Source organism: Mus caroli, unplaced genomic scaffold (genome assembly GCF_978045245.1).
Source record: "Mus caroli unplaced genomic scaffold, Mus_caroli_1 scaffold_1, whole genome shotgun sequence".
NCBI classification, from domain to species: Eukaryota; Metazoa; Chordata; class Mammalia; order Rodentia; family Muridae; genus Mus; species Mus caroli.
The window spans coordinates 79770444-79798268 of NW_028227256.1; the positions used below are offsets into that span (position 1 = coordinate 79770444).

The 27825-nt window shown below is 39.1% G+C and overlaps 1 protein-coding gene across 24 annotated transcripts; it reads left to right on the forward strand.

Moving 5' to 3' along the window:
- The first annotated feature begins 431 nt into the window (after nt 1-431).
- Mff (mitochondrial fission factor) lies at nt 432-27439 on the forward strand. 24 transcript variants are annotated; one of them, XM_021155902.3, is made up of 12 exons: nt 432-603; nt 2770-2878; nt 3618-3789; nt 4930-5150; nt 6762-6931; nt 11160-11248; nt 12788-12862; nt 17513-17671; nt 21206-21238; nt 22767-22826; nt 26176-26260; nt 27243-27439. In XM_021155902.3, exons 3-12 carry the CDS (start codon nt 3752-3754, stop codon nt 27372-27374), a joined length of 1062 nt encoding a protein of 353 aa, XP_021011561.1. In that variant the 5' UTR covers nt 432-603; nt 2770-2878; nt 3618-3751; the 3' UTR covers nt 27375-27439. The 24 variants fall into 24 exon arrangements, with proteins under 24 accessions (XP_021011561.1, XP_021011553.1, XP_021011577.1 ...); XM_021155894.3 differs by having other exon boundaries at nt 433-603; nt 11157-11248; XM_021155918.3 differs by lacking the exon at nt 21206-21238 and having other exon boundaries at nt 433-603.
- The last annotated feature ends 386 nt before the right edge of the window (nt 27440-27825 follow it).

Genomic DNA, 27825 nt, shown 5'->3' on the forward strand with positions numbered 1-27825 from the left:
ATGGTTCTTGCTTTCCAGAGAGGAGCCACAAGTTGGGTGTTTAGATTTGAAAGAGATTTCTGACCCCTACTATCTTGAAACCCAATTCAGCTTCCCCTTTTCTCGGATTCTTAATTTGTAAGTTTTAGGGAAATCACAATTAGACTGCTGAAGAATTACTTCCAATATTTAGTTATATATGCAAATTCGCGGGCCACCATAAGAATTTTTATTCAGGCGTTCCTTTAAAACAGGTTACCAGTTTACCTGCAAACGCAAGGTTCTTCAAGATCGCAGAGTCTAGAAACCCCCTCAACAGGAATCACCTGAGACGGGAGTGCTTTGCCCACGACAAAAATGGCTCCGCGTCGACGTCTCACGAGCCTGCACGGAACATCCGCCCTTCTCTCGTCACATGACCAGAAACCTACTTCCGCTACGGCTCCTGGAAGGGGCCAGTCCTGGACGTTCTCGCGTCTGTCCCGGCCCGTCGCGGCCGCTCCGCCGCTTCTTTGCCCGGGCGCCTCGGTGCGCTCGGTCAACGGCCTCTGCGAGCGCTCACCCGAGTGCCCCGGAGCCGGCGGGCGGCGACCCTCTCTCCGGGGACTCTCCAGCAGGCCCAGGGTGAGTGCTCTAGTCTCCCCAAGCAGGACTCCGGGCCTTGCGCCGCGGCAGTGACACCCCCCTCCGGGCTGGGCGGAGCGGCCCCGGCCTTGGCCCGTCCTCAGGGCCCTGCCCTGTAAATATTTGGCGCCGACTTCTTCACCGTTTCTACCTCCGCATCTTGTTCTGTGGAACAAAAATCGAATTTTACTGACAAAACGAAAAACACCTATTAGTTTGGGGTTAGGAAACGGAAGGAAGCCTGTGAGCTTGGATCTGGGCTTTTTCGGGCATCTCTTCCACGGGCCGCAGTTTGACCTTGAGTCTGTCGCGTTTAAAAGTAACTCTTTGTTTTGTGTAAAATCCGTATAACTAGAGAAAGGCCTTTGGGAGGCCCGGGGCTGGCCATAGCATCCTTGCTCGCTGGATGCGTTGTGGGCTATACCCCCGCACCCCACGCTAAGCTGGGGTCCAGGTCCCTCATAGCCCCTGACCTCCATTTGCTAAAAACTTGTCATTGCAAAACAAACAAGCAAACAAAAACAAGAAAGAAAAACAAACAAACCAGCGTCCCAGTCCCACTAGCTCAGGAGCAGGGCGCATTCTCTGGGAAGAGCAGCGCTGTCTCTGAGTTGGTGGTGCTCTCTAATTCCTGAAGACTAAAGCTTGTGCCCAATAATGCTAAGCAGGCCTCCCTCGGGGAGCCAGTGAATGGGGATGCCCTTTTTCCCAGGTGAGAAAAATTCCTTTCTCCCTCAGTCGCTTTGGCTACTAATGAGATTCCCCAAAGTAAAACCTTTAGGGAAAGTAGGACCATTGAGCCCTATTTAGTATTCTGAGCGTGCAACTAGATTGTTTGAGGAGGTGTGTGTGTGTGTGTGTTTATATGTGGAGAACGGGTTGTCTAATTTTTGGTTTCGAGGACCTGTGAATTGAGATAGCTCCTCAGTGGTGTCTCTTGAGTATACGCTTTTATACTGAACTACGGAAAGGAACTGTGTTAGCTCCCTTCCTGTCTGATAGGGCTGCCTCATTTTAGATTTACAAAGTTTCTTCTGTTACTCTCTCCTTGCTCTTGTGACATTTTTGTTGTTAATAGATACGGGGGGGGGGGGGTCTCTTTAGTAGGTCTTTGAGTTGTTTATATAATTCTAGATGTGAGCCCCCTGCCATATGACTACCCAACAAAGATCCCGTAGAATCTCTCTACTCTTAATTTCTACAGAAAGTTTGTATGTTACGTGATGCCAGTTCTTGCTGGTGTTTCCTCAGCCTCTCAGAGCCCTTTGCAGAAAGTCCTTGCCAATGCCTGTGCATCTTCAAGGTTTTGCCTGTTTTTCTCTAGCAGACTCAGAGTTTCAGCAGTTCTTAGATTAGACCTTTGATTCACTGAGACTTAATTTTTTTTAATAGTTTTTGTTTTGTTACATATGTTTATATGCGTACAGCAAGTTTATGGTTCAAAGGTAGTGAAAATTAATTAATTAAGGGTAAATATTCCCTTAAAAATAGATTTGTGTTTTTAAAAATGAAAGCCAACCTAAAGAAGAAATCGAGTGTAATGTACAGGACCCTGATGAAATTGGAAAACATTGCGGATGTTTGGGTGTGGCCTAGAAAGTGGAGCTGTGGTATCAGATAGGAGTCTGAGGGAGATTTATCTCAAGGTATACAACAAGCATGTAATGACAAAAAATGTGGGATTAAAACCTTAGCCCCAAATTAAGTTTATTTGTTACCAAAGAATACCCAAAGTATATACCATAGTTTTAATGAGAAAGAAAAAATAATTAGGTCCTCCTCTGTTTTATTGAAACATACAATCTAAAAACTGAGGCAGCAGTATTGTCTTAATACAGTCCTCCTTTTGTGGTAACCAACTATAAAATTATTACTGTTGTTATTCATAACTGCAATTTTGCTATGGTCATGAATTGTAAATATCACAAAAGTGTCCAACCACTGTGGTAGTCACTCAACAACCATAGGGGTCGAGACCCGCAGGTTGAGAGCTGCTGCCTTACATGGTGACTAGTCTGTTCTAAGACATTAAAATTTGGTACTTTTGAAGTTCTTTGTTTATTAGTGTAAAGTTGTATATCTTTGTGGCTTTTATTTAAAGATTTTCTAGCTAAGTCCCTAGCAATGGTATCATCTAGTTTCTCAGTCACTGTTCTTCTCCCTCAGGGATAAAAGTGGCTCCCAACCTAGCACATGTGCATCGGAGCAATTTAAGGAGTTAATATGAAGCACAGAAGCAGATAGTGCCAAATAGCAAGCCTGTTGTTTCACATTTGTAAGTAAAATTTTCTCTTTGTCTCTGTTTTCTTAGTCTTTAAGCCATGTATGTGTCAGTTCCTTAAAAAGCAGACATTTGGGCAAAAAGAATGAAATAAACTAGTTGAGAGTCATAGTCCAACTATGCTTAGCGCACTAAGCAGTCCCCAAGGAGTATACTCGTAAGGTATAGAGTATGTTTCTGGTTTTGTTTGTTTGTTTGTTTTTTAAATCGATGATGAAGACATCTATATTGCTTTAACCTTAGTTTACAGAATACCTCTGTGTCTCAGCACAGTGGCATTTGTACTGTGTGTGGTGCTGTATTGCTCTTGACTTAGAATATGCTTCTCTGGGAATTTAGTGTAATTTGGCCTCCTTTTCAGGAAACCATCACTTACACATCAAATTTTTAGGCAACCTCAAATCCGTTTCCTTTTACCCTTGTATTTTCGTGGTGATTTTTATAACCTATTGGAATATGGCTAAAGGTGTCTCCTGGCAGCCATCCTTCTCCCCATCTGACAGCACATTTGTTTATGTAATGATGGAACTTTCATTTACCCTGATTGCAAAATCATGAAATGGGACTGTCCTTCAAGCTGTCTTTCTGACTAAGAGGTACCGTGGAGTGACAGTTGAAACATTTAAATATGGTTTCTCAAACGGAGCCATTTTAAGTCAATCACTACCTTTATTCATAGTTCTCTTATGCAATGATTGTTGAAATACTGATTTTTATTCTTTCTTTTTTACAGCTGGAAAAGCAGTGCCCGTGTTGTTATGTACACCTCCAAAAACAGTTGAGCTCTGTAGGGAAGTGTGTGTAAAGTAAACACCAGCAGGGTAGCAGTGTCCGTAGCTATTGTAGACGTGTGTCTGCTCTGTTAAAATGAGTATGAAAACGGGCAGTGAGACATCACTAGGAAGGTCAGTGACTTTTTTTTCAGTTGAGCTGGTATCATAGGTTTGACAGACAGCTTCAAAGCTGCTTGCCATAAGCTAGCCTACTTTTTAATGCTTTTCTTAGCATTTTTTTTATTTGGGGGCAATCATGCTTTCAACTACATCTCCCTGGAGTCATGGATCCCTCTCCAATTTAGAAGCTCACTCAGTGCATTGTACTAATTTTTCCCTCAAAAGATATTTGATGCTTCTCAAAACTATGTGTATAGTAAATACAAAATTAAATATGGGTTAAGAATGTGAACATTTAACCACATAAAATGAATGTGTACATTAAGGGCTTATTGATATAATCCATGTATTTGGTATTCATTGGATCGCCATCAAATTCATGTTCAATAAGAAGTTTTGATTTGCGGGCCGGGCGTGGTGGCGCACGCCTTTAATCCCAGCACTCGGGAGGCAGAGGCAGGCGGATTTCTGAGTTCGAGGCCAGCCTGGTCTACAAAGTGAGTGCCAGGACAGCCAGGGCTACACAGAGAAACCCTGTCTCGAAAAACCAAAAAAAAAAAAAAAAAAAAAAAAAAAAGAAGTTTTGATTTGCATTTTGTGATTTTTGAGGGAGCTTTCCTTTTTTTTTATTTTTTTGTAAATTAAGCCTTAGCCTTACTTACCTTTGGAGTCTGATTGACTGCATTGTTATTAAGTCCAGGCAAGGTTCTCCCACATAATTAAGGGGTTTTTTCTTTGCAGTTTTAGAGATTGAGCCAGGGCTTCATGCATGTTAGGGACGCACTCTACCTCTGAACTATGCTCTTAGCCTCCTGAGTGGGAGTTTTTAATTTTATTTTAGGCATTTTTGAATGATAAGGAGCATGCATGTGTGCTTGCACACAGAGAATGTTTGTGTGTGCATTTGTATTGCAATTGTATAATACCTTAGAAACTTGCTCCTTATCGATATCTTCAGGGATGGTTTTCAGATGACAAGTCTGAAGCTTCTTGTTGAGAAAAGTGTTTTGTTTGATCTTTTATTTTCCTCTACTCACAAGTGATGAGAGGGTTCCTTTTGCTTTTTCTGCTGTGAGGTATTCTGACATCACTGCATAGAGGAGACTGACATCAACACTCGGTTATCCTGACCTTAACATTTTCCTTCTGTAGGGTGAGTGGGGCGGCATTTCCTTCTCCCACTGCTGCTGAGATGGCAGAAATTAGTCGAATCCAGTATGAAATGGAATACACCGAAGGTATTAGTCAGCGCATGAGGGTCCCGGAAAAACTAAAAGTAGCCCCACCAAACGCTGACCTGGAGCAAGAGTTCCAAGATGGAGTTCCAAATGCCAGTGTGATAATGCAAGTCCCAGAGAGGATCGTGGTTACAGGTATCTCACACTTGAGTCAAAGTCTCACAGTGTATCTTCGTGTTGTTTATTTTTATAAACATTTTAGGTTTTTCAAAATATTATTTAAAAAGGTATTCTCACAAGTTTAAACAAATATATGTAACCCCCACAGTCCAATACAGAACATTGTTGTCACCTTGGAAGACTTCCAGTAGCCAGATGGATCTCCTTTCTGTACCTAGACAATAGACAGATCTGTCTCAGAATCGCCTCTAAATGGAGCCCTACACTGGGCTCTGCTCTGCCTGCCTTCTTTTGCTAAGAGTAATTTTTCCTTCTATGCCTTTTCATGTGCATTCTAGGAGAATGCTGTCCCACTGAGCTCTATTTGCAGCCCTCTCTGCATTTTTCATTCATGAGCCAAGGATTAAGTTTCCCACCCTGCCCTTGAATTTGCCCTGCAGAGCCTGCACACCTGTCCATACCTGCTGTCCTTCTGCTCCAGCCTTCTGAACTGCTCAGGGTACAGGCCTGCCCCACCAAACCCAGGTTAACTCTTCACCTTGCTTTTATGCTGGACGGAGACTTAGTGCACTCAGGACGCACTCAGGATCCTCCCACCTTGGCTCCTGAGTGCTGCAGTTACAGGCCTCTGAGCTTGCTTGTTTGGCTAGTGTGATGATTTTTTAAATTATTCCACATTGTTGCAAGTATTATCTGTTCATTCCAGCCAGTTGCTAAATAATAGCAACCTGTGTGGGTACATTATCATTGGTTTATCCATTCACATAGTGGACATTTGTGTTGTTTACGTCCTGGGATTCATAGAATGGAGTGCATATGACTATTCATGTACACACTTTTAGGAGGACGTATACCTTCATGTCTCTAGAAGGGAAACGGCTGTCTGATGAGTTACATGTAACTTTTTCAGATGGTGTGCCATGTTTCTTTTCTGTCTGTGACATTTGAGAGTTTTCGTTGCTTTATATCCATTTCCCTGCTAATTGATAGTTTTGAACATGTGTGCATGTATTTTCCTGTTTAGTTATTTTTCTGTTACTTGACCAGGCAACTTACAAAAGGCACGGTTTAGTTAGACTATGGTTCCAGAGGGATAAGAAGTCCATCACTGTCATTGTGGGGAGGCATGGGGGCTGAAGCAGCAAGCTGAGAGCACGCAACTTGACCTGCAAGCCCGAAACAGAGACAGAGTGACAGAGAGACAAGGACAGAGAGGGAGAGAGAGACTGAGAATGAACATTGGGAGTCTAATAAGGCTTTTTATCTCCAAGCCCCCACCCCATCCTTCCATCTCCAGCACCCCTGCATCCAGAACTTCCCAAATAGCATCATCAGCTGGGGAACAAGGAGGCCCTTGCCATTCACACCTTCACATTTTGAAGCATCTACTCAAATGTTTTGCCAGTTTGAAATGTTCAGTGTTGTGAGAATTTTTTATAGACTTGCTTGTTTGAGTTGCTTGTTTTGGACACACATGATAATTTTTGAACCATGGTATTAGATATTTATGAAAAATGTCAAAAAGAAACTATTGCTGTCAGTAGGTTGTAATGCAGATCTGGCAGGATTAAAAAACATCATTATGAAGTCCCACACACACACCCTTTTTTTCTTTTCTTTTCCTAGGAAATAATGAAGACATTTCATTTTCAAGACCAGCAGATCTTGACCTTATCCAGTCCACTCCCTTTAAACCTCTGGCACTGAAAACACCACCACGTGTGCTCACACTGAGTGAGAGACCACTAGATTTCCTGGATTTAGAAAGACCATCTCCAACTCCTCAAAGCGAAGAGGTAAGTAGAATTACCACTGCTTGCATTAGAAAGTTAAAGAATTCAGCGACTAAGCATACATTAACCTAAGATGACGGAAGCTTTCCATATGGCACTTATTAGTTGATTTCACAATTCCCCAAGTAAGGTCTTATGGGTTTGTTTGTTTGCTTGCTTGCTTGTTTGTTTTCCTAATTTAACAGTTATGTGGTAGGAAAGTGGAAATCTTGGAGCAAGAATTGCCACCATTCATGTAGACTTAAAGGGAGAACAGCTGTAATTGTCACGCCTGTAGTTACGCAGACAGAGCCTCAAAGTTTCTGTTGTGTTTTTGATCTCTGTAGTGCTGAAGATTGAACCAGCACTTGAACATGCTAGGCAAATGCTTTACCACTATGTTCCTGGGAAAGGAAATTTTGTACTAGGAAATAATGAATGTGTCTTTCTATTATAAAATTATCTGGCAAGGCTAAGAAAACTGTTTTCTCCTGACACTACCTAGTCCTGCTGCTTGATGACAGGTTTCTACTGAATTGGTAACATTGATGTCACTATTGATGTAAATTGGGTGGGAAAATGGATGTAAAAGGTATTAACAGTGGAATTAAATTCTCTCCAGTGCCATTGATTGGAGACCAGTATTAAAGTTTCTGTTCTTGAAGACGATATGCAAGCATACATTTTTATCAAAATTGTATTTTTATCAAAATTGGCACTCCTCTGTATGCCTTGATTTTTCCATGTAGTCCTTTCCAAAGAGTAGGCATGTAAACAGGGTTGGTGTGATTCCTAGTATTGGGTCATGCCAGTTTTTTAAGTGTAGTTTCTGCTTAGGTAATTGAAGTGATGTGTTCATAGGTGCCAATACAAAAATCCTGAGTATTTGCTTATAGAAAAGCACTACATTTGAGTGTTAATTATGGTCAAAAATTGTCAAGTAACTTGTAAATTTTTTTTTTACTTGCAACCATTTTTTGAGATTCTACATTGCAAGAAAAAAATAAATAATAGTACCCTGCCCTCTGGAAGTTTTCCATCTGCATAGTCTCAGAAGGATAGTGGGGTGAGGGCATGAGAAGACATTGTTACACACAGGAAGAAATCAGTGGACTCTTTCAATATGTGTGCTTGCTAATTTTATATCAACTAGACACGGTTAGAGTCTTCTGAGAGGGAGGAACCCCAGTTGAGGGAATGCCTTCATAACCTTCTTAAGGCAAGCCTGTAGGGCATTTTCTTAATTAATGATTGATGGGGAGGGCCCAGCCCATTATGAGTGGGACCACACCTGGACTGGTGGTCCTGGGTTCTATAACAAGCAGGCTGTGAAAGCCATGAGGAACACGCCAGTAAGCAGCATCCCTCCATGGCCTCTGCATCAGCTTCTGCTTCCAGGTTCTTGCCTGCCTGAGTTCCTGTCCGACTTCCTTTAGTGAACTGTGATGTGGAAGCATAAGCTGAACAAATTCTTTCTTCCCCAACTTGATTTTGTTCATGGTGTTCCATTACAGCAATAGTAGCCCTAACCAATAGTAGCCCTAATAGTAGCCCTAACATTATGTCCAATGTTTACCAATATTTGAAAGGCATCTCTAGACAAAAACATTGCTTGGTAATTCTTCATACTAAAATTAATAAAGAGCTGTATAATAAGCCACATGAACAGGGCCTGAAACTTCATCCCTGAGTCATAGCTATTCTCGGGGTGCTTAGAGTAGACCTGGCTGTGTGGTTAGGGAGGCAGAGGCTTTCACACGGATGCTACATCTGAAAAGGAACTTCCCTCGGCAGATCAGGACAACATAAGCTCTTCCAGAGGATATGAAAAGAAGGCTGCAAAGAAGAGTTAGAAATTACGTCTGTACAATTTTATACCACAAAAAATATGTTCAAGCTGGAGATTTGAAACCCATCATATCCTATCTGTCAAGCAGTAGTATGCTTCAAAAAGATTAGCTATAATTGCTAAAAAGCTTTTTGAAAACTTCACTGAAGTACAGAGAGAGACCAGACTCTATAGGACAGGTTGCACTATAGCTTTTGCTGAAATTAGCTATTCCTACCTCAAAGAAGAGTACTATAATGTCAACCATCTGTAGTAAACCAGAAGAGGACTGAACCCCAAATATAGCCAGAAGTGCCAGGTGATCTAGAAGGAGCAATGTCAGTTGGCCTATGTAAGCCATGTCCCAATTTTGGAAAACAAAAAAAGAATTAATGTTTTCAGAAAGGGAACTTTTGTTCAACCAGCTTAAACCTAAGCTGTCAAGTGGCATTCACAGGTGCCAAGCTCTACATCAGTTTTGTTCAGATGTACAGCCAGAGAGATCAAGGATTAGGAAAAACTGTATCCAGCTAAAGCAGACATGGATTACACATAGAAAGTAGTGGCCCTGGAGGTTTAAGATAGCACAGAAAGCTATGGATGTCTGTCAGAAAGGTAACCTAGCGAACAGGAATTCAGAGCAGCAGGTGGTTATCAGTATCCTGGAAGGGCCCCATAGAGTTGATAAAGCCATTTGGAGAATGAGAAACAGAAGACCGTGGCTGACCTGAAATACAACGAGCCACTCTAGTGTATCCCTGAACTTACTGATGATGAAGACTCCAGGTACTCTGTAATGCTCCAGTATGTCCTGCAGTGGCTTAAACAAAGTCAGAAAACTCACAGATAGGAGTTTCTCTCCACGGAAAGAGGAGTTGGGAGTACAGAAGCAGAAAAGAGCACATTTTAAAAAGAACAGTCTTTGTAGTTTTATACTGTACACATATAAACATGGGTGGTGCACTGGTGTACACACACATTCGTTGTTTAGTTGCCATATGATGCCCTGGTCCAAGAATTTCTCTTGCCATAATAAAACACCATGATCAAAACCAACTTGGGGAGTAAAGGGCTTTGTCATTCACAACTCCATATAATAGTCCATCATCAAAGAGATCAGATCAGGATTTGACAGGAGCTAATACAAAGGCCATGGAGGTATGCTGATAACTGACTTATTACTAAGGCTCACTTAGCCTGCTTTCTTGTAGTATTCAGGACCAGCAGCCTGAATTATTATTTGTGAATAATCATGTATAACTGAGTTTAAATACAATGTAGGGGACTAATAATGCATGTCTGCATCTTCTGTCTGGTCTTGTCTGATACATAGTGAGACACAAAAAAACTTGTGGCCCAGCTTCCTGGAAGTAGCCTGGAACTAAGGAACTTTTCCTTTCCATGCTGCCATGTGGAAAAGCTTTTCTACTTCAAAGAAAGCCATGACTGCTACAGCAGGCAGGCAGGCAGGCACCAGTCAGATCCTTATCCACCAACATAGTAGTACTACTACTCACTATATATAAATAAAATAGACTTGCTCATGGGGTGTTACATTTTTCATATTCTTGGGTTAACTTTAAAAGGTTTTTGCAGGAGGCCCCAGACTGATGTCTGTGTTATCAGGCAGGCTTCCCCTCAATGTTGCTTTAGCACCTAGTCCTTCCTTGTTTACTTGTGCCCTGACTGTGTGTACTATGTAGTCCGACCTTGAATGGCTATGTCTGTACCTAAATAGGTACAGATGTTTTTCTTGTCGTTATTCCTTAAACAGTAAGGTGTCATATCTATTTACACACCATTTACATCGGTATATACCAGTAGTATATACCATAAGTATAGAGATGTAGAGAAGATATGCAAAATATTATACCGTTCTGTGTAAGGTACTTGATGAACATCCCATAATTAACTGTATCCTGGAAAAGTTTTCTATGGATTTCTAGTTTTCTACAGTGTTTTTCTATAATTTTTTTACAGAAAAGTTTCTATAGAGAGGAAAGGACAGTTTTACTAACCAAAATTGATATTTACTTGAAAAGAAACTAGAATAGGTTTTATTTAGAAGCAGACACTCCTAAGTTTATGAGCATTATAATGAGTATGGGACCTGTGACTGGGGAGATGACTCCTTAGTAAAGAGCTTGCTGTGTATGCATGAGCACCTGGGTGTGAGCCCCAGGACTGATCTACACACACACACACACACACACACACACACACACACACAAACACCTCGGAGGGAGAAAAATTAACAAGTCTTACCTGTCCATAATGACCAGGCTTTGCTCCTGGGTTTGCTTTTCTTAGCTCCTTATAGTTTTGTGAGTAGCCTTGGATGGGGTGGGTCCTTTGTGTTTTTTATGCAAAAATAGCCTCTAAGCTATTTAATCCTGTTCCTTCCCTTTGCTTGCACCTTAGCAGATCCGAGCAGTTGGCAGGCTAAAAAGAGAGCGTTCTATGAGTGAAAATGCTGTTCGCCAAAATGGACAGTTGGTCAGAAACGATTCCATGTGAGTAGAACTGGCATTGTATCATTATCGATCTTCTTCTGTATCTTGTCTGTACGTATCTCTTCTAAATAATTCTTACCGTTTTTAAAATGTGTTTTACAGTGCTGGAGATCACTTTGTATTAGTCATAAAATCTGGCAATTCTCTTCATTGTGAGAGTTTTTAGTCCTGTGTTTCTCTTCTGTGTGTCTGGCACTTTTATTTATGTAAAGTGAATATTCTTTCTCATTCACTTTTGATCAGTTTTCATGAATTAATTGGAAACTCTCTGTGATGTCAAACATCATGTTAGCTTCTCTGGGAATTCAAAAGCATCAGGAGATAACAACCTCCTTTGAGAGTTTACAAAGTAACAAGAGCGCAGACAGTCTGTCTCACTGCCATTCTTACAGGGTACCATGTTACTGTAGGGTACAGTGGTGTAAGATGCGCTCTTATGGCAGCAGAGCGTAAATAGTCAGAGATGGAAGAAGCCTAATGAGCACATTCCCTGGCATCTGTAACCAGCCATCGAGGTTCTATCTCAAATGTAAATTTTTGCTTGCTTTGTTGAAACTCCATTCTCTTATGTTGGGTGCAAGAGAACGCTGTAAGGGCTTTGATTGCGCAGAGAGTCTCTCACAGTGGCTGTAGTTATTCTAAACAATCACATATGGAGAAATTGGGTTAAAATAAATATGCCTCCTACATGAAAGACTGTCTGAAGGCTCAACCATTATTAACCTGATTTTTTTTAATGATTGAATGTATGTTTTCCTAAGGTTTCAGATATCAACCAACCTATAAAACTCGATTTTCTAAAACTGTTTCCAGGCATACAAACAGTAAAAAAGACTCCACAATGTAGTCTTATGGCTAATGTGGGTTAAAAAACAGCTCTAATTCAATATTTTCTAGTTGTACTGTGTAGTTTTTGAGGCAGCAGAATCTTTTGGTAGGCTTTCCTGCTATTTAAGTTGTGATTTGCTGTTTAGGGCCATAATTGACTTTTTATATCATTAAAATGAAAGCATGGTTACTTCAGAATTGTATCACCTTTCCACAAAGTAGATACTGTTGATGGCTGAGTCTGGATGGAGGTAATGGAAAAGGCTGTGTGAGTTCTTAACACCAGCGTTTGATGAACACGTGATTTTCTTTTGTTTGTTTGTTTAAATTGCCTTCATGGTGGTTTCTAGATGTCTAATAAGAAAGATCTTGATATTCATAAAGGTTTGCCCATTCTTCTCCTACCATTATTAATTTTATAATCTATAATTGAGTTTCTATTTAAAGCGTTCTGACTTTTAGACTGATTATGGACCACTATGCATGGACTGTTGACTGCCTCTGCTCTGGTTTACTCCACAGCTCAAGAAGAGAAGTGCGAATAAGCAGGGACCTGGGCCTTTGCTTTCTTAATTACTTTAAAGAGGCAATGAGGTTGATTGTTGTTGTCTGTTGGCACAAAAATGAGTTGTGACAGTAGAATCGTGTAACATTTTATTTGTTATTTTAAAAAAAGCTGAATATGTAAAAGAAGCATAATTATTATTTAAGGTGGCACAGATCAGATTCTGCCCCAAGAAATAAAATTTCAAGGTTCCAGTCATCGATTTCTGCACCGGAGTACACGTAAGATTTTATCTGCTCTACTTTCCCCAAGTAGAGTTGCTTTAATTCTGCAGGCTTACGTTAGTACTAACCCATGTTACCGTGTAACTGACATAATACCCTAACAGCCTGTTCTAGAACTTCCTCAGGATTTCTCAGACTATCAGGATATCCTTAGTAAAATGGGCTGGTGGAACAACTAAAGAAGTTTTATATGGTTTGAATATAGGTGAGAGGAAAATGAAATCATTTCTGCACACAAAAACCAAATCTTTTTCGTTTTCTGTATTTTGCTTTGCTTGGCCTCTGAGTTCTTTGCAGATTACACTTAGCAAGGTCAGCAATCCAGATCTTGTTTTTACATTTAGCAGTTTTTCTTGTTTAATTTTAACCCAGAGAAAAATGGAGTCTTAAGTGTGGTTTGTCATTGAAGTTGGTTTGGTTTGATTTGGTTTAGTTTGGTTCCCCTGTAGAAAATTATGTTTGGAGCCATCTTCTGAGATCACTAAACCCTTGTTTTCTATAAAAATGACAAACAGAGTATGAAAATGACTGCCCACTCCTGACCGTGGAACATTTTGGTATGAAGTATAATAATTGAAGCAACATATGCAAGCCTCTAGGTTCAGCACTCAACCTCCACAGTACAGGCACATGCAAGCGAAGAGTGAGTACTGTTCCCAGACAGCATGAAACCACACTAGTGGCCAGTGACTCCTGTCTTGCTCTGGTCCGTTAATGTGCTACTAGGATGCAATAAATTGCCTCAGTTGTAGGACAGCAAGTTACAGTTCTCTCTAATATTTAGAATCCCAAAGAGGCCAGGTGTGGTGAACACACATTCAATCCAGCAGAGGAAAGTAGATCTCTTGAAGGCCAACCTTGATATACATAGCTAGTTTTAGGTTAGCCAGGATTGTATGCTGAGACATTGTTCCAGGGGCAAATATACATAAACACATAAGTGTCCCAGAGAAATAGTTTGTTTTTCAACAAAAATGGGGGTTTTCTGGCTTTTTCTTTTGTTTGTTTACTGCTTTTCAGAGGCTAGTTCTCAGCAAAGGCACACAGTTTGAGAACCATCATTCCTATGAAAGCCTAGGGAGAGAGAGATCTCCTCCTTTGAACTTTTCTCTTAATAGTTTGTGCCAGTCACTGATTTTCATTGAGTTCTATCCAGCCATTGTTTACTTAACCCTTATGTGGAGGAGTCTGTGAGCATGAGGCAGAACTGTTACTAATGAAATGCCATGTAAGCATGAGTGCTTCTGCAGATGCTGTTAAACTATTTAAAAACTAAACCTGACAGTTTGCTGTTTTATAACAGTTTTTATCAGTGCCTTTTTATTAAGTTATGTATAAGACCATCTCTAATTAAACACCTGCTCTCTGTGCCTTGCATTGTTTTTATATTTTACAATAGTGGACTTGTCCAAATTAAACAATGGAAACAAATAGGTAACTAGGCCTTGGTTTGCTCATGAGTAGACAGAGGTGAATACCAGACTCATTCTCCCTCTACTGTTGACTACAACAGAGGACCTGACTTCTGTTAGAGTGCTTACATTGTTTTTCTTTGTTGTTTCTTCAATGAAATGTATTGGTTAAAATGTATGCAGGAGTACTAACATTGTTAAATTATTTTCCCAATTTAGATAAAAATAACTAAATTATTGTCTCTAATTAAGATAATTTTGTCACCTTACAATATAAATTAATCAGCTTACAGGTAACCCTGTTCTGTTTTTGCTGTGTCTAGATGACTGCTATGTAGATGAAAGAAAAGTTAAATTTCCTACCAATCTTTGAAACTTTAATTTTTTATTTGTCAAATATCTTTAATAGTATTGATACTGATAATGACTTGATCTGTGGGCTGTAGCTCAGTAGAAGATGGACTTGCTTGGCATGTTTAGTCCCCCTGGGTTTTACCCCTGGCACTGGGAGAAATTTTTTAAAGGTATTCTTGTTTTGCAGGACTTACTGTCATTTCTTCAGTATTCTATATAAATAGTTCTATTAAGTTAAGGGTTAAGGATCATAGAAGTTTTTTTCTTGTTTATCACTGAATCAACATTTCATATGATCATAGAATCTTAGAATTTGAAGAGATACGTAGATTTTTAAAATTTTCAATTTACTTTTTATTTATTGATTTTCCTGATATGCATTAAAGTTCATCATTAAGAATATAATGAGTACCTGTAGATTATTTTAGAATCAAACCTTCTGTTCATTCTATCTTGAGCATTCTTTGCCATTTATCTGAAGCTAGTTTATGTTATTTTATAAGGTGACCACTTCATTTCCTGTGTGCTTTGAGCTTCTTTCTCCTTCTTTCATTTCTTGCTTTGTCCTTCCCTCCCTCCTTCCATCCCTTCCACCTGCTCACCTCAGGCATGCTGAGTAAGTACTCAACCAGTGTCCTCAGCCTACTTCTGAATTTAAATAATAAATAACTTCTTTTTATTTTAATGGACAAAAATCCATTAAACTTTAGTATAAATTCGGAATCCATCCATTGATATTGTTGCTTGAAGATTCAAAATACTAAAAATGAATAATTTGCTCATTCTACAACTAGGTTACTTGTTAATATGATACATAAAAATGTTCTTTGTAACCCTAGAATCAAAGAAACAGTACTAATTTAAAACTTGCTTAATGAAATTTAGCCAGTTTTGCTGGTAGCTTTAATAAAAAGTGTATTTTTTCCAAGCATATAACCCAGTGGAGGTGGTGTGCACCGGAATTTCCTTCCTCCTTTGTTATAGTCTTGGCCTCTTTCCATCTTTGTCAGACTATCTGTCCCTTTGTTTCAGCTCCAAAGGGGAAGGGTGACTTGATTAGAGTTTTCTCCCCTATGAGCCTCACCTCACCCCCTCATCCCACTCCCCAGTATCTCCAGGATGCTAGTGAATAGTGACCCAGAACTTAAGTTTACGGTCCTGTCCCTGGTGACATCTAACAAGCATGAGCTCAGCCTGGCTTCTTGCACGCAGACACTTCAGGTCTTCATTGTTGTGTCTAAAGGATGTGTACGTGCAGGCCCACACTGGACTGCACTCCAGCCACTCTGGTTTTCACTGTTGGCTGTTCTTGGGCCCTGCCCCCAGCTAGTTTATTTAGGGTGTTTATTATGGAATTTGCCAAGTCCTGTGGATCAGATTATACACTAACTTTTTTATATATGTATGTATGTATATATTTTTGTATGTATGTATGATTATACATTGATGTGTGTGCATGTGTGTCTGGAAAAAATATATATATACATACACACACACACACATACTGATATCTAAAAACTTTAGTTTGTCTTGACGTCATTAGTCTTTGTTTTAGTATTTCTGTATGTGCCAAGATTTGGCTTAGATTTTTCTCTTCTAAGTAGTCTATGGAAAGCACAGTTTTTATATTTATTGTACCTTTCTCTTTAGATCATGAAGACACTTAAAAGTTACTCATAAAGTTAGAGATTTTGTTTCATTTTTTGAAACTGAAGGTATTAAGTGACAGTAACTATCCTTTCAAAAAAATTCCTACCTTTTAAAATTTTAGTTTCCAGACTAGTGTGTGTTAGGGGGGAAATATTTTTCATGTATACAGCTATTCACCAAGGTTCTGCTTTTTTCTTTTGAATATTTTACACAGAATGTAAGATTAGTCTAGCCATGATGGTCCATGCTTTCAGTTCCTGCTGAAGCAGAGGTAGGTAAATCTCTGTGAGTTTGAGGCCAGCCAGGGTTACATAATGAGACCCTTCTCAAAAGCAAAACAAAAATTAAAAACTATTAGCCTCATGCTTTGCTTCTAGGAATTACTGAACCATCATCTCAGAGTCATGGTCTTCTTTCTGTAGTAAGGATGCAGCTCTCATCCATGTGCCAGTCAGTATCTCAGGCTTCACTTTTGAACAGCTCTCTGAAGATACCAACACAGATGCCAAGTATTTAGGCCAGAACTGTACAAAAAGCTTTATCTAATGTGGTCAGCGCACCAAAAGAACTCATGAATCTCCGCTCTTACGTGAAGGAATAATTCAATTATTGTCACTCAGAAGCCAAGAAATAGATGCTCATCTGCCACCATGGTAACTTAAATGCCCTTGTCTCCCTTCACTGTATTCTCAGACCTGGGAAGTTTCATGTTTCAGAAATTAAGGTAATTAAGTTAAACAGTCAAAATGTAACTACAGTTTTCTGAGGTTTTAGTTTATCATTTAATTCATTTCTCATAAAGTTAGCTTGCCTCGTTGTCTTTGTGAAGTATTCGAAATGGTGTCTGTATGGAATCATGCTGGATTCATGTGTCTCACTGTGTCATCCGTAAGTCATGTGATGGATAGGTGTTTGCTTTACTGAATTGCCATGTATGTATAACACTGACTAAAGACTGCCTCCTCTCTCCATACCAAGCCCTGAGCACACTCATTGCTGGATCCTTTCCCTCCAAGTTCTTCCTGCTGCTCAGATTGATACTTAGAATTTCTTACCTACGTCATAGCCACTTTTTAAAAACAGAATTTTTTAACACCTTCTGTTTGTTCTCTTGGGATAGATTAAGGGTGGGAAATGTGGGCAAGAAAAGAGATGACAAACTGCTCTGCTGAAGTTTCATGAAATCTGACTTGAGTGTTTTTCTCTTCATTTGCTGTGCTTATGTGAACAGTGTGACACCATCACCACCACAGGCTCGGGTCTGTCCTCCCCATATGCTACCTGAAGATGGAGCTAATCTTTCCTCTGCCCGTGGCATTTTGTCGCTTATCCAGTCTTCTACTCGTAGGGCTTACCAGCAGATCTTGGATGTGCTGGATGAAAACCGCAGGTGATTGGTCAGCAGTGGCCTTGCCACTTTGTTGCATATGTTTTGGCTCCTTATTTAGTGGACTGTGGTGTTGTCTTTTTTCTTTGCTCCTTTTAGTCTCTTTCTATGGTGCAATGGTTTGAAATGGCTTGCTTGCTTTCTTTTAATTTGAAATTATTGTCCAAAATTCACATTTCACAAGATTATAACTTTCCCTCAGTTGTGGAAGATACTTGATCTGTACATAGGAAATGTCACAACTTTTTTTCAAAGGCTTTGCTGACCTATTCTAAGTGCTTGTTCCACTTGGAAATATGTTAAAGGGATTGCTGGACTGAATGTGGCATCTGGAACTGAAGCATACTACTAGTCCTCAGTCTCAGTTTAACTACCTACACTAGTGACAGGAGTGAACTAACAAGGCAGGTAGACAGTGTTGCAGTAGCTCCCAACACACTTCCCTGTCCACCGTGCATTCTCGGCCGTGTGAGAAACTCTGTGTTCTGTTACTGGTTTTTGGATGATAATGCTGTGGTTTTTTGTATATTCATAGATAATACCTCACTTTTGAGCATCTTCAAGTAGTATCATTAGAATTACACTTCAACTTGTTTCAACAAGCAATTTTTTTTCCAATCACTTGAAATACTTTTGTTCTTTGCTTCATTACCTTACAGTGTTTTAAAAAGACAGAGTCCCAGAACTTTGTTGGAATCTGTGGGGAAGTCAAATAAGCTTCACTCCAGCTCTACACAGTGGGCAGTGGCTTCGTGTTTTGTTTTCTTCTTATTAGACTGTTAGTGTTTGCATTTTTCATGAAATCCCAATAATTCTTAACTTGGTGTGTCTCTGGCTCACTCAAAACAAATTTGTCCTTGTGCCTTTAGTCCTGGCAGACCCAGCTCTTCACCTGCACCACAAGTGTCTGGACTACTCATGTTGTTGAATCCAGGGCCTTCTCTGTCTCCTTAGGTGAATATAACGCTGTATATTTGGGCCATTGAACATCACACTATAGTGAGAAAGGCTTTGATGCCTGTGGATCAAAAGGGAATATTAAATACTGGACATGTTTATGTATGTATGTTTGTACCCATAGATATACTTTATAGTTGTGGTTTATTTCTTTTCCTCCAAGGGTTTAGAGTCCCATTTTTGCTCTCTGAAGCTTCATGAACCCTGGCTGTTTGAAAACAGTAAGCAGGAACAGAGCTCAGAAGAAACAGTGCAGATATAGGAAGTCTTTCAGATTCATTCTTAACTCCTCCACTAAACAGCTAACTGCATGTTGGCCTTAAGTATATAACTGTGTCTCTTCTCCGGGCCACCTTTTCCTAATCTGTTAAGAAGATGAAAAGGAGGTTATACTTGGCTGGTTAGATTCTTGTGACAAGTCTTCTGCCCTTCACTATTATTTCAGATTATTTTCTTGATATAGTAAGAAATCCTTGGAGGTAATGAGCAGAAAGCACCTGGCCCTAGGAGTGAAAATTGGTAAAGACTGTTTCCACCTTTCTCTTTCAAACATTTTTCCCCCCCACCGGATAAAAGTTAAAGAAGTTTAACTTTTTTGTTATGACAACTCCTTAGGAGAGATCATGTCCGATGCTATTGTAGTGAAAACATCTGAAGAAAAAACGATTTCCACGCGCTCTGTAGGTGCAGTCCATTGTTACTGTCCCATCTCCTGCCAGCACATCCATGGCTCGGATGCAGTGATACAGAACTTGCAGAAGTGGAGGGGTTTTTGTTTTTGTTTTTGTTTTTTTCTGTATGGTGGGAAAAAGTTGTCTAAAGTTCAAGCATTCAAATTCTGAAATATTACTGATATAAAATTTGTATGCTTTTACTATGAAAAACTATTTGGAATACTAGGTAGAATTTTTTTTTAAATTTTACATTATAGTATCTCAATGACTTTGAATTTATCATATTAACCCAAATAAACTTTCTGAAATCCAAGAAAGAGCTGAGCATGGTGGCTCACATCTTATGCCCAACACTTGGAAATCTGAGACAGGAGACTTGCTTTGAACTCAAGGCCAACCTGGAGTATAGAGTAAAACTTTGAGTCAAAAAAGCAAGGAAGAGCTGGGCATAGTAGCACATGCCTTTAATCCCAGCAGCACTCAGGAGAAAGAGTCGCATATGTGTGTGAGCGCCAGGCCACCCAGGGCTCCGTAGCTTCTACATACAGTCCATGACCTTGGATTCTAAGAGGGAGTTTCTCCTTGGCCTGGCCAGTGCTTTCATTACTGAAAAAGTTTGGGGTTGGTTTGGTCTTGTTTTAATTGTACAAACTTTATCAGAATTTTAAATGCCTAAACAGTTTTTGTTTTTACTATGGAAAAGTTTGACTTGATTTTTCAAGGAAATTGGAATGTGAAATTTGGATAATGTTCTTGCATGATTATAAAATAATACTGCTTATACCGTGTTGAGTGCATTTATGTTCCTTGCTCTTCACCTTGTTTTCTTTTCTGTTTTATTGCTCTTGGCTGTCATGCTAATGCAGAATCTTTGCACTTGGGGACTGTACATTATTACAGCAAGTTTAAGCCAAAACTATTTGCCAGGAAAAGCAAGAGTTTTCTGTTTGTTTGGTTTTTTTTTTTTTTTTTTAATTGTAAGATGACAGATTCCTAGTTTCTCAGCGTAAGGACAACTTTTAGTATATAAGTCAAGGAGCACTGTACAGTGCACTAGATTTTCTGTTTCTCTGGTAACTTGGTGTAGGTAATCTAAACAGAGTTAGGCATGAAAACCAAGTGACTTCTAGGTGATGTTACAAAGCTCATACATACAATTTAGTGCTCCACATTAAGAAAACTGACCAAGAAAACATCAGGAAGGAGTAGCAGGTGTCCTGTGTCAGTTGGCAGCAGTGACGCACTGTTAAGATTAGTCCTTTGCTGGGCAAATATTGCCCATCTCTTCTACAGTTGATAGAGCTGCACATGTCATAGCCAGTGTAAAATACTACCGTCTTCTAAAGATGCTTGGTCTGTTACGTGTAAAACATTACTGAGCGTTAATGGATGAGTTGTGCAGAGGCTTTATTTGGAGAGATGGTGGCTTGATTGTTTTTAGTTTTTCATTAGCAAGGTATACTAGTTTTTGAATGAGTGGAATAAGAAACCAGTGTGAATGGTTTATATTTTTAGCAAGTATCCATAAAATTTGTAACATGGAAGGCTACAGTTCATACAGTATCTGTTATAACTTCTTCTTAGAAATGTTTAATTATTGATCCTCCAATGAACCTGTTTAACTACTGTAATAGTTGATAATTTTGTAGAAAAGAATTGCATTCCTTTAATTTAGATCATTTACTTACTCAGAAATGTCAGTATACAAATTAAATTGTATAGCCTTAAAAAAAAATGGGTAGCCTTAGATTTTCTTCCCTTGTGATTCTAATTACAAGATACACTACTGAACAATTTCTTTTAACATTAAATCACTCTTATGGTAGAAACTGGTGCTTGAATGAAGTTTCTAATTTTTCCAAATATCTGTCTAATTTACTTTTATATTATATGTATCAATTGCCAGTGTGAGAAGACAAAATGACATACGTTATGAAAGGTAACTGTATTGTTTTCTCGCTCTGCATTTGTAAAGGAAATCTCTGTGGTGGAGTACAGTCAATATGACAGATCATTTTGGCCCTATTAAGACATACTTTTAAAAAAACTTGAAGAAACACACAGGAATGGCTTCATTTCATTGGCCATTCTTATATTTTTATCACTTAACTACAGTGTAATAGTTTTCCTTATTTCACAAACTAGACATTAGTAAGACTTTAAAACCTATCTAAAAATAAATATGCAATTCATCCATGGTCTATAGCAAGCAGAATGAGGCAAACCTTTCTCCCCCTCGGGTTTCTTAATCCCTTGTATTCTGGGCTCCAGAAATATCCCGAAGTAATGGTAGTCACATTAGAGCATATAGAAACTCAATGTTAAATTTTTCCTTTAGTAACTGAGTTGGTTTGTTTTGAAGTCAGTTTAGATTTGTAAATCAGTTGAAGTGCTTGATTAGCAGTGAATAGGCCCTAGCTTTGATCCCCAGCACCACAGGAAGTGGGGTATAGAGGCAGGATCAGAAGGACCAGAGGCTTCCTCAGTTCCACAGAACTTAAGACCAAACTGTGCTAAAGTTGACCTTGTGTCAAAAAAGAAGAAGAAAAAGAAAAAGAAAGAATTAAAAACAGAAAGGAAAATAGTTTATATTCTACAGCTGTAACTATATCAGAAAAAGACAGAAATGTGTTTCTAGACCCTGTGATGATTGTCATTATACTTAGTTTGAGGCAAACCTGATCAGGTACTTAGAGAATATCCCTAATACATGGACCTTCTCATCTTTCTGATTAGTAAACATTGATTTAGAATCTGTTGATTTTTAGCAAATTTAATTGGAAGGGTTCCAGCTGACTCAGGTAGAGCTGATGTCCTCTCTCAGCAGTGCGTGTACTGAGACGAAATGACGAGCCCCACAAAGTTTTCCAGTGCCCCTTGGTCCTCATGCAGCAGCCCTGTATGTCACTCCTGGTTGTCTCAGGCTCCGCGCACGCACTCACAGAGTGACTGCATGTCTGTAGTCTCACCATCTGTTCGCAGCTCAGTGTCGGGATGAGACGCAGCTGCTTTAAGACCGAAAGCTTGTCTGACTAATCAGATTAATGACGCTAGAGGGAAGGAATTGTGGGCAGTGGGTATTCCTTTCAATGCCTAGTTTATATTTATGAGCAACCATGATCATGCAGGTGCTACTAACGGATCTGGATATGCCGTTAAAGTTGCTAGTGGTTTTATTTTTCAATTGGAAAAGAGGAATTACATTTTTTAAATAGCACCATATAGAATTATATGTTGGTGCTATTCTGTCATGTTTTTCTCTCTTTTTAAATTTATGAAGTGTTAAAATTATTTAAAATGGGGAAGACATAAGAAACAAGGATTTTCAAAGCATATGAGGGATATTATATTGTACTAAAGCATACAATATAATCCTATCTGACATTTATTTGTCTTGTTTTTGCTTTATTTTCGTATTTCTCTGTTTCCTGATTCTGTCTTGTGTCTTCTGCAAAAACCTGCCCTAGACCTGTGTTGCGTGGTGGGTCAGCTGCCGCCACTTCTAATCCTCATCATGACAACGTCAGGTAACTTTGGAGACTTTGTGATTACCAAAGAACACGCAGACTTGATGCAGCTTGTATTGTGCAGGACATCATGATGCATGCCATAGCCATGATTATATTTATGTATACAACTTAGGCCTCTGTAGCTTTCCCTTAGGAGAAATGATGTGCTTTGCTAAGAACAGGGATGATAATTAGTCCTGACATCAGTCCACCAAAGTATGAGAACATTGTATAATAATAAAAATTATGGTTGGGTATTGTGGCACATGACTTTAATCCTAGCACTGAAGAGACAGAAACAGGTGGATTGCTAAGATTTTTGAAGCCAGCCTGATCTACATAGTGAGTTCCAGACTAGCCAGAGCTACCCTGTCTCAATACCCCCCTCCCCCCAAAAAAAACTGCCATGGTGTGGTAAGAGCATCCAGTATACTTTATAGCAGTATTTTCATAGCTTTATGGAGGATCATGCTAAAACAGAAAGTATAGAGTCTTAAATCTTGTTTATGTCCATTAACTATTTTTATCACCTGTTGATTTGAGCCTTTGCTCTTGTATTTGCCCTTTGCATACCATCAGATAAGCTTAGAAAATTGTGCTAACTGTCCCAGCAGGATTTAAATTGGCAGCCTTGTTTCTCTTCTTCAGAAGAGGCAGGCACATTCTTAAGTAAGAGAAAAGGAGCCACCCATTTCTTGTTAATCTCACCATGTTGCATTGGTGGCCCTGAATAGTGCTTACTCGTTTCTTCTGCATCTTCATTTAGTCCACACTAGTTTCCCTTGAGTTTTTTTTTTAAATCTCTTAACTTACTGTGAATGTGTTTGTAGTGATATGATAGCATTTGTAAGAGTTTTTAGTTGTGAGAAATAGAAATTTTGTTTAAACTAATTTCATATTTTTTGTTTTAAATTGATGATAAAATCTTGTCATATATATATGACAAGTGAAGATTATCTTTAGGTTTCTGAAACTTTGGGTGATTCAGTATTTAAATGGTAATTTTTTTCATGTATGCTTTATTTCTTTGTTAAAGCTAGTTATCTCTGTGCATGTTTGTGTCTTGATGTGTATGACCATCCCTGTTCCTTTACCTTTGTATATGATGTGGTGGGTGGGGTTGCCTGTGTGGGTACAGGTGCATATACATGAAAACCCAAGAGTCATCCTTGATATTCCTCCAGTGTTAGCCACCTTGGTTTTTGAGACAGTCTCTCACTTTGCCTGGAACTTGCTGGTTGCGCTAAGTCGGCTTGTCAGCAAGCCACAGGAATCCTCCTGTCTCTGCCTCCCCAGTCCTGGGACTACAAGAATGCTCCAGCATGCCCAGATTTTCTATTTTTAACATGGATTTAGGTGCTCAGCTTTGGACGGTAAGCATTTTCTGGCTGAGTATCATGCCAGCCTTCCGTTTACCTTTGAGGCAATTGCTGGTATTTTTGATAACCCTCTTCCTCCAACTATTCATCTCATGTGTAATCTTGGGAAAGTAGAAATTATTTATTATTTTGAAGATAAAACATAGAAAAGAAAATGCATTGACCCATAGTTTCCTCGCTAAACATTTAATAATTTGGAGTGCAGGCTGAATTATTATGGTTCTGGGGACAAACCCAGGAACTTGCACAGGTAAGCAAGTGTCCTGCCACTGAGCTACACCCTTAAACCTAATAGTTCTATTTTAGTATTTATAAGAGTAATTTGCTGGGTTTACAAACTCACAGTTTCAGCATTTACTTATGAACTGAGTTTATTTCTCCTAACTTACACATTTTAGTTTGAGTAGTTCAAGACACATTGTTTCTAAGAAGAAGGCATGGTTAGTGTAATCTATCTGACCTCGCCATTATAGAAACTGCAAGTCAGAGATTGCTGTGGATTATCTACAATGGGTACACGCCCTCTATTATCTAAAGTCTACTTGACATGCTTTTTAAAAGTGTTTTGAGGTAGTTTTAACATTTAAAACAGTAGAACTTTGTGAATCAGCACACTAGCAAGCGTGAGGGAATATATATTTGCCTTCTTATCCCTTTACGTCAGGTTATGTAGGTTTTCTAATGTAGAGTTACTGGGAGTATTAGAATGATGATTCATGTACCAACCCTGTGTAGCTTACATAAAAGGAATTTTATTTACATTCTGCTCATGTAGAAAGGTTACCATGTCATTTCACTAAAATAACCATATAAAACATAAAGTAGATATACATGTAAATAAATTGTATTATGTATAAACTATATCTAGGTAAAAGTGTTCTTCATTAAAATGAATTTTAAAATGTAGAAACCTGGTGCTGGAGAGATGGCTTAGCAGTTAAGAGTACTTATGGCTCATCCACAGTTCTCAAGTTCAACACCATGTGAGCAGCTCTTAATCTAGTGCACTTTCCTGGCTTCCTGTTGACAAGTGTAGAATACACTGAGATACACACTCACACAGACACATAACGTTTCAGATTCTTTTCTTAAAAATGTAGAAACCTAGACAAATGGAAGACAGAACATTTCTCCATTTCTCTTTTTAAATTTTTATGTCTGCATGCAGGCTTGGTGGTACATGCTTATAATCCCAACACTTGTTGTGGGGGTGTTGGGGGGTCTGGGGGAGGGGGGGTGCTAAGGCAGGAGGATCGAGAGTAGATGGCCATACACTGCCACATAGCAAGTTTGAGACCAGTCATGTGAGACTCCCATCTCTAAAATGCCACTATATTCCTGAGTCTGTGCCCTTTTAGAAGAGTGAGTGCATTTTAACAAAAAGTACTGTTGAATGTACTTCCTCTGCACTGTCTTGGTGGTTTTCCAGCAGTACTGTTTTATATGCAGCTTCTTGTTGGTATGTTATTGAGACAGTTCTGTAGTTAAGTGTAGTTGCAAAATATTTAGAAGATCATGTGTTCACTTTTGTGGGAGAGCAGAGAGAACTAGAAATCAGAAGTAAAGTAAAAAAAATAGTAAAAGCAAGGCAGGCAGAAGTGAAAGAGTAATAAATGATCAGTTTTTGTTTGTAGTTTACTGTCATTTCCTGCCATTGAGTCTCTGCCTACAGAACATGGACATGGTTCATATATAATTACTGTGTGTCAGTATGTCAGATAGTAGCAGTTCTGCCCCTTTCAGACAGGGCCCGTTAACATTGTTGCATTTTCTGGCTTGAAAAAAAGCACATAGTAAGAGGTTTTCCTCAGCTTTTCCCAGTATTGCAGATAGTCATCTTAAGCTGCTTTTCCTTATTTGTATCAATTCAAATGGAAAAATGCTAATTTATATTGTTAGGTATGAGTCTTTTAACTAGTATACAACACAACACATGACTTGACAGTTACTCTTAGTTTTAACTTGTGTTTCAATATCTTATCTGCTAGGTATGGCATTTCAAACCTAGATGCAGCCATAGAAGGAGCATCAGATGACATGACTGTGGTAGATGCAGCTTCATTAAGACGTCAGGTAATTACTGCCCCAAATAAAAAAAAAGTAACCTATAGCTATCTCTACAAAATATTTCAGATTAATAGTTTGCATTATTTTTTCTCCTGTGGATTCCGTGAATTCAGATTATCTAATAAACCATAATTGATTTTTCTCAGATTTAAAGATTTTTTGAACTACCATTCAAATGATTTTGATCAGCATAGAACATTGCTACCAAAATGATTGATATAATCTCAACAGTATCAAAGAATCTTGATATACTTACAAATGAATCCAGTTCCAAATTTTGTGTTTTGGTCTTGATATGTGGTTACTTTGGGAACCTTTATTACTGTTTATAATTTATTTATTTTGGAAAACACTGCTTTGAATTTTCCCCCTACCTCTGCAGTATATTGTATGACCCTACCCGTAAGCCCAGTCTGTACACTTCTTGTGCTTATCTTTAATATGCTTTTTATCTATCTTTACACAGAGGTATTGCCATGTGGAGAAGGCATGTTTAGTATTCTGATTATGTGTGCCAAACATATAGCAATCTGTCTGAGTGGCATATCAGAGGGCCCACTATCGTAGGTAATTTGGGGCTCTCGGGTATCAGAGTGGTCTGAGATCACAAGTTATGCAGGTCCAAGGCTGTACAACTGAGGCTCATGGAGGAGGCCCAAAGAGGAGCAGGCATCCTGTGCTCCTTCTTCTGTGATAGACCCATCAGATACAGGTCCTGTTTCCCACCAGCAAAGCCTAGTGCAACAGTGTCCTTACACACTCTCCCTAATTCAGACTTACAGAGTGGAAATGAAGAAGTGTATTTAAATCAGTTTAAGCCATTGTGGGTAGTATTTTGTTTTCTTTTATAATTTTGTTCATTTTGATCCAAATGGAACTGTATATGTAATGATTTCTTTGACAAGTTTATATACTACTTTTTAAAAAATCTGATTGCTGTACGCATGCAATAGTACTATTTTGTATTTTGTATTTGTCTTTCACTTAGATAATCAAGTTAAATAGACGTCTACAACTTCTGGAAGAGGAGAATAAAGAGCGTGCTAAAAGAGAAATGGTCATGTATTCAATCACTGTAGCATTCTGGCTGCTTAATAGCTGGCTCTGGTTTCGACGCTAGAGGTAACCTCAGCAGTCACATATATTGTCTCAACACCTGGAAATATAAAGGATTTGCAAACTTCATTGTTTCTGTCTTTGCATCATCGTATGCCGGCTTTCTAGTCCAAGCCCTGAAAATATTTCTCCAGAATGCAGGGAAGGACCTGTATCTGTAGAGTGAAGGCCTGTTGTGTTGCTGATGGGCATTCAGCCAGTTCTGCAGTGGCACCTATACACTCTCCTTTTGCATGTCTTGTAAATAGGCTCTAGGTTTGTTTGTTTTTAAAGAAAATAATTTTTGTGGCCTCATCAGTCTGTACAGCTAATTCTCTAAACAGAAATGGCAGACATAAAGAGTGAGTTTAGAAAATTGTCTGTGAAAGAAAAGTGTTTTGTCCTGTTTTTCAGATGATTAAGCAGTTTCTTTGATAGATGCTTTTTGTATCTACATCTCAGCAGTGATGCTTTAG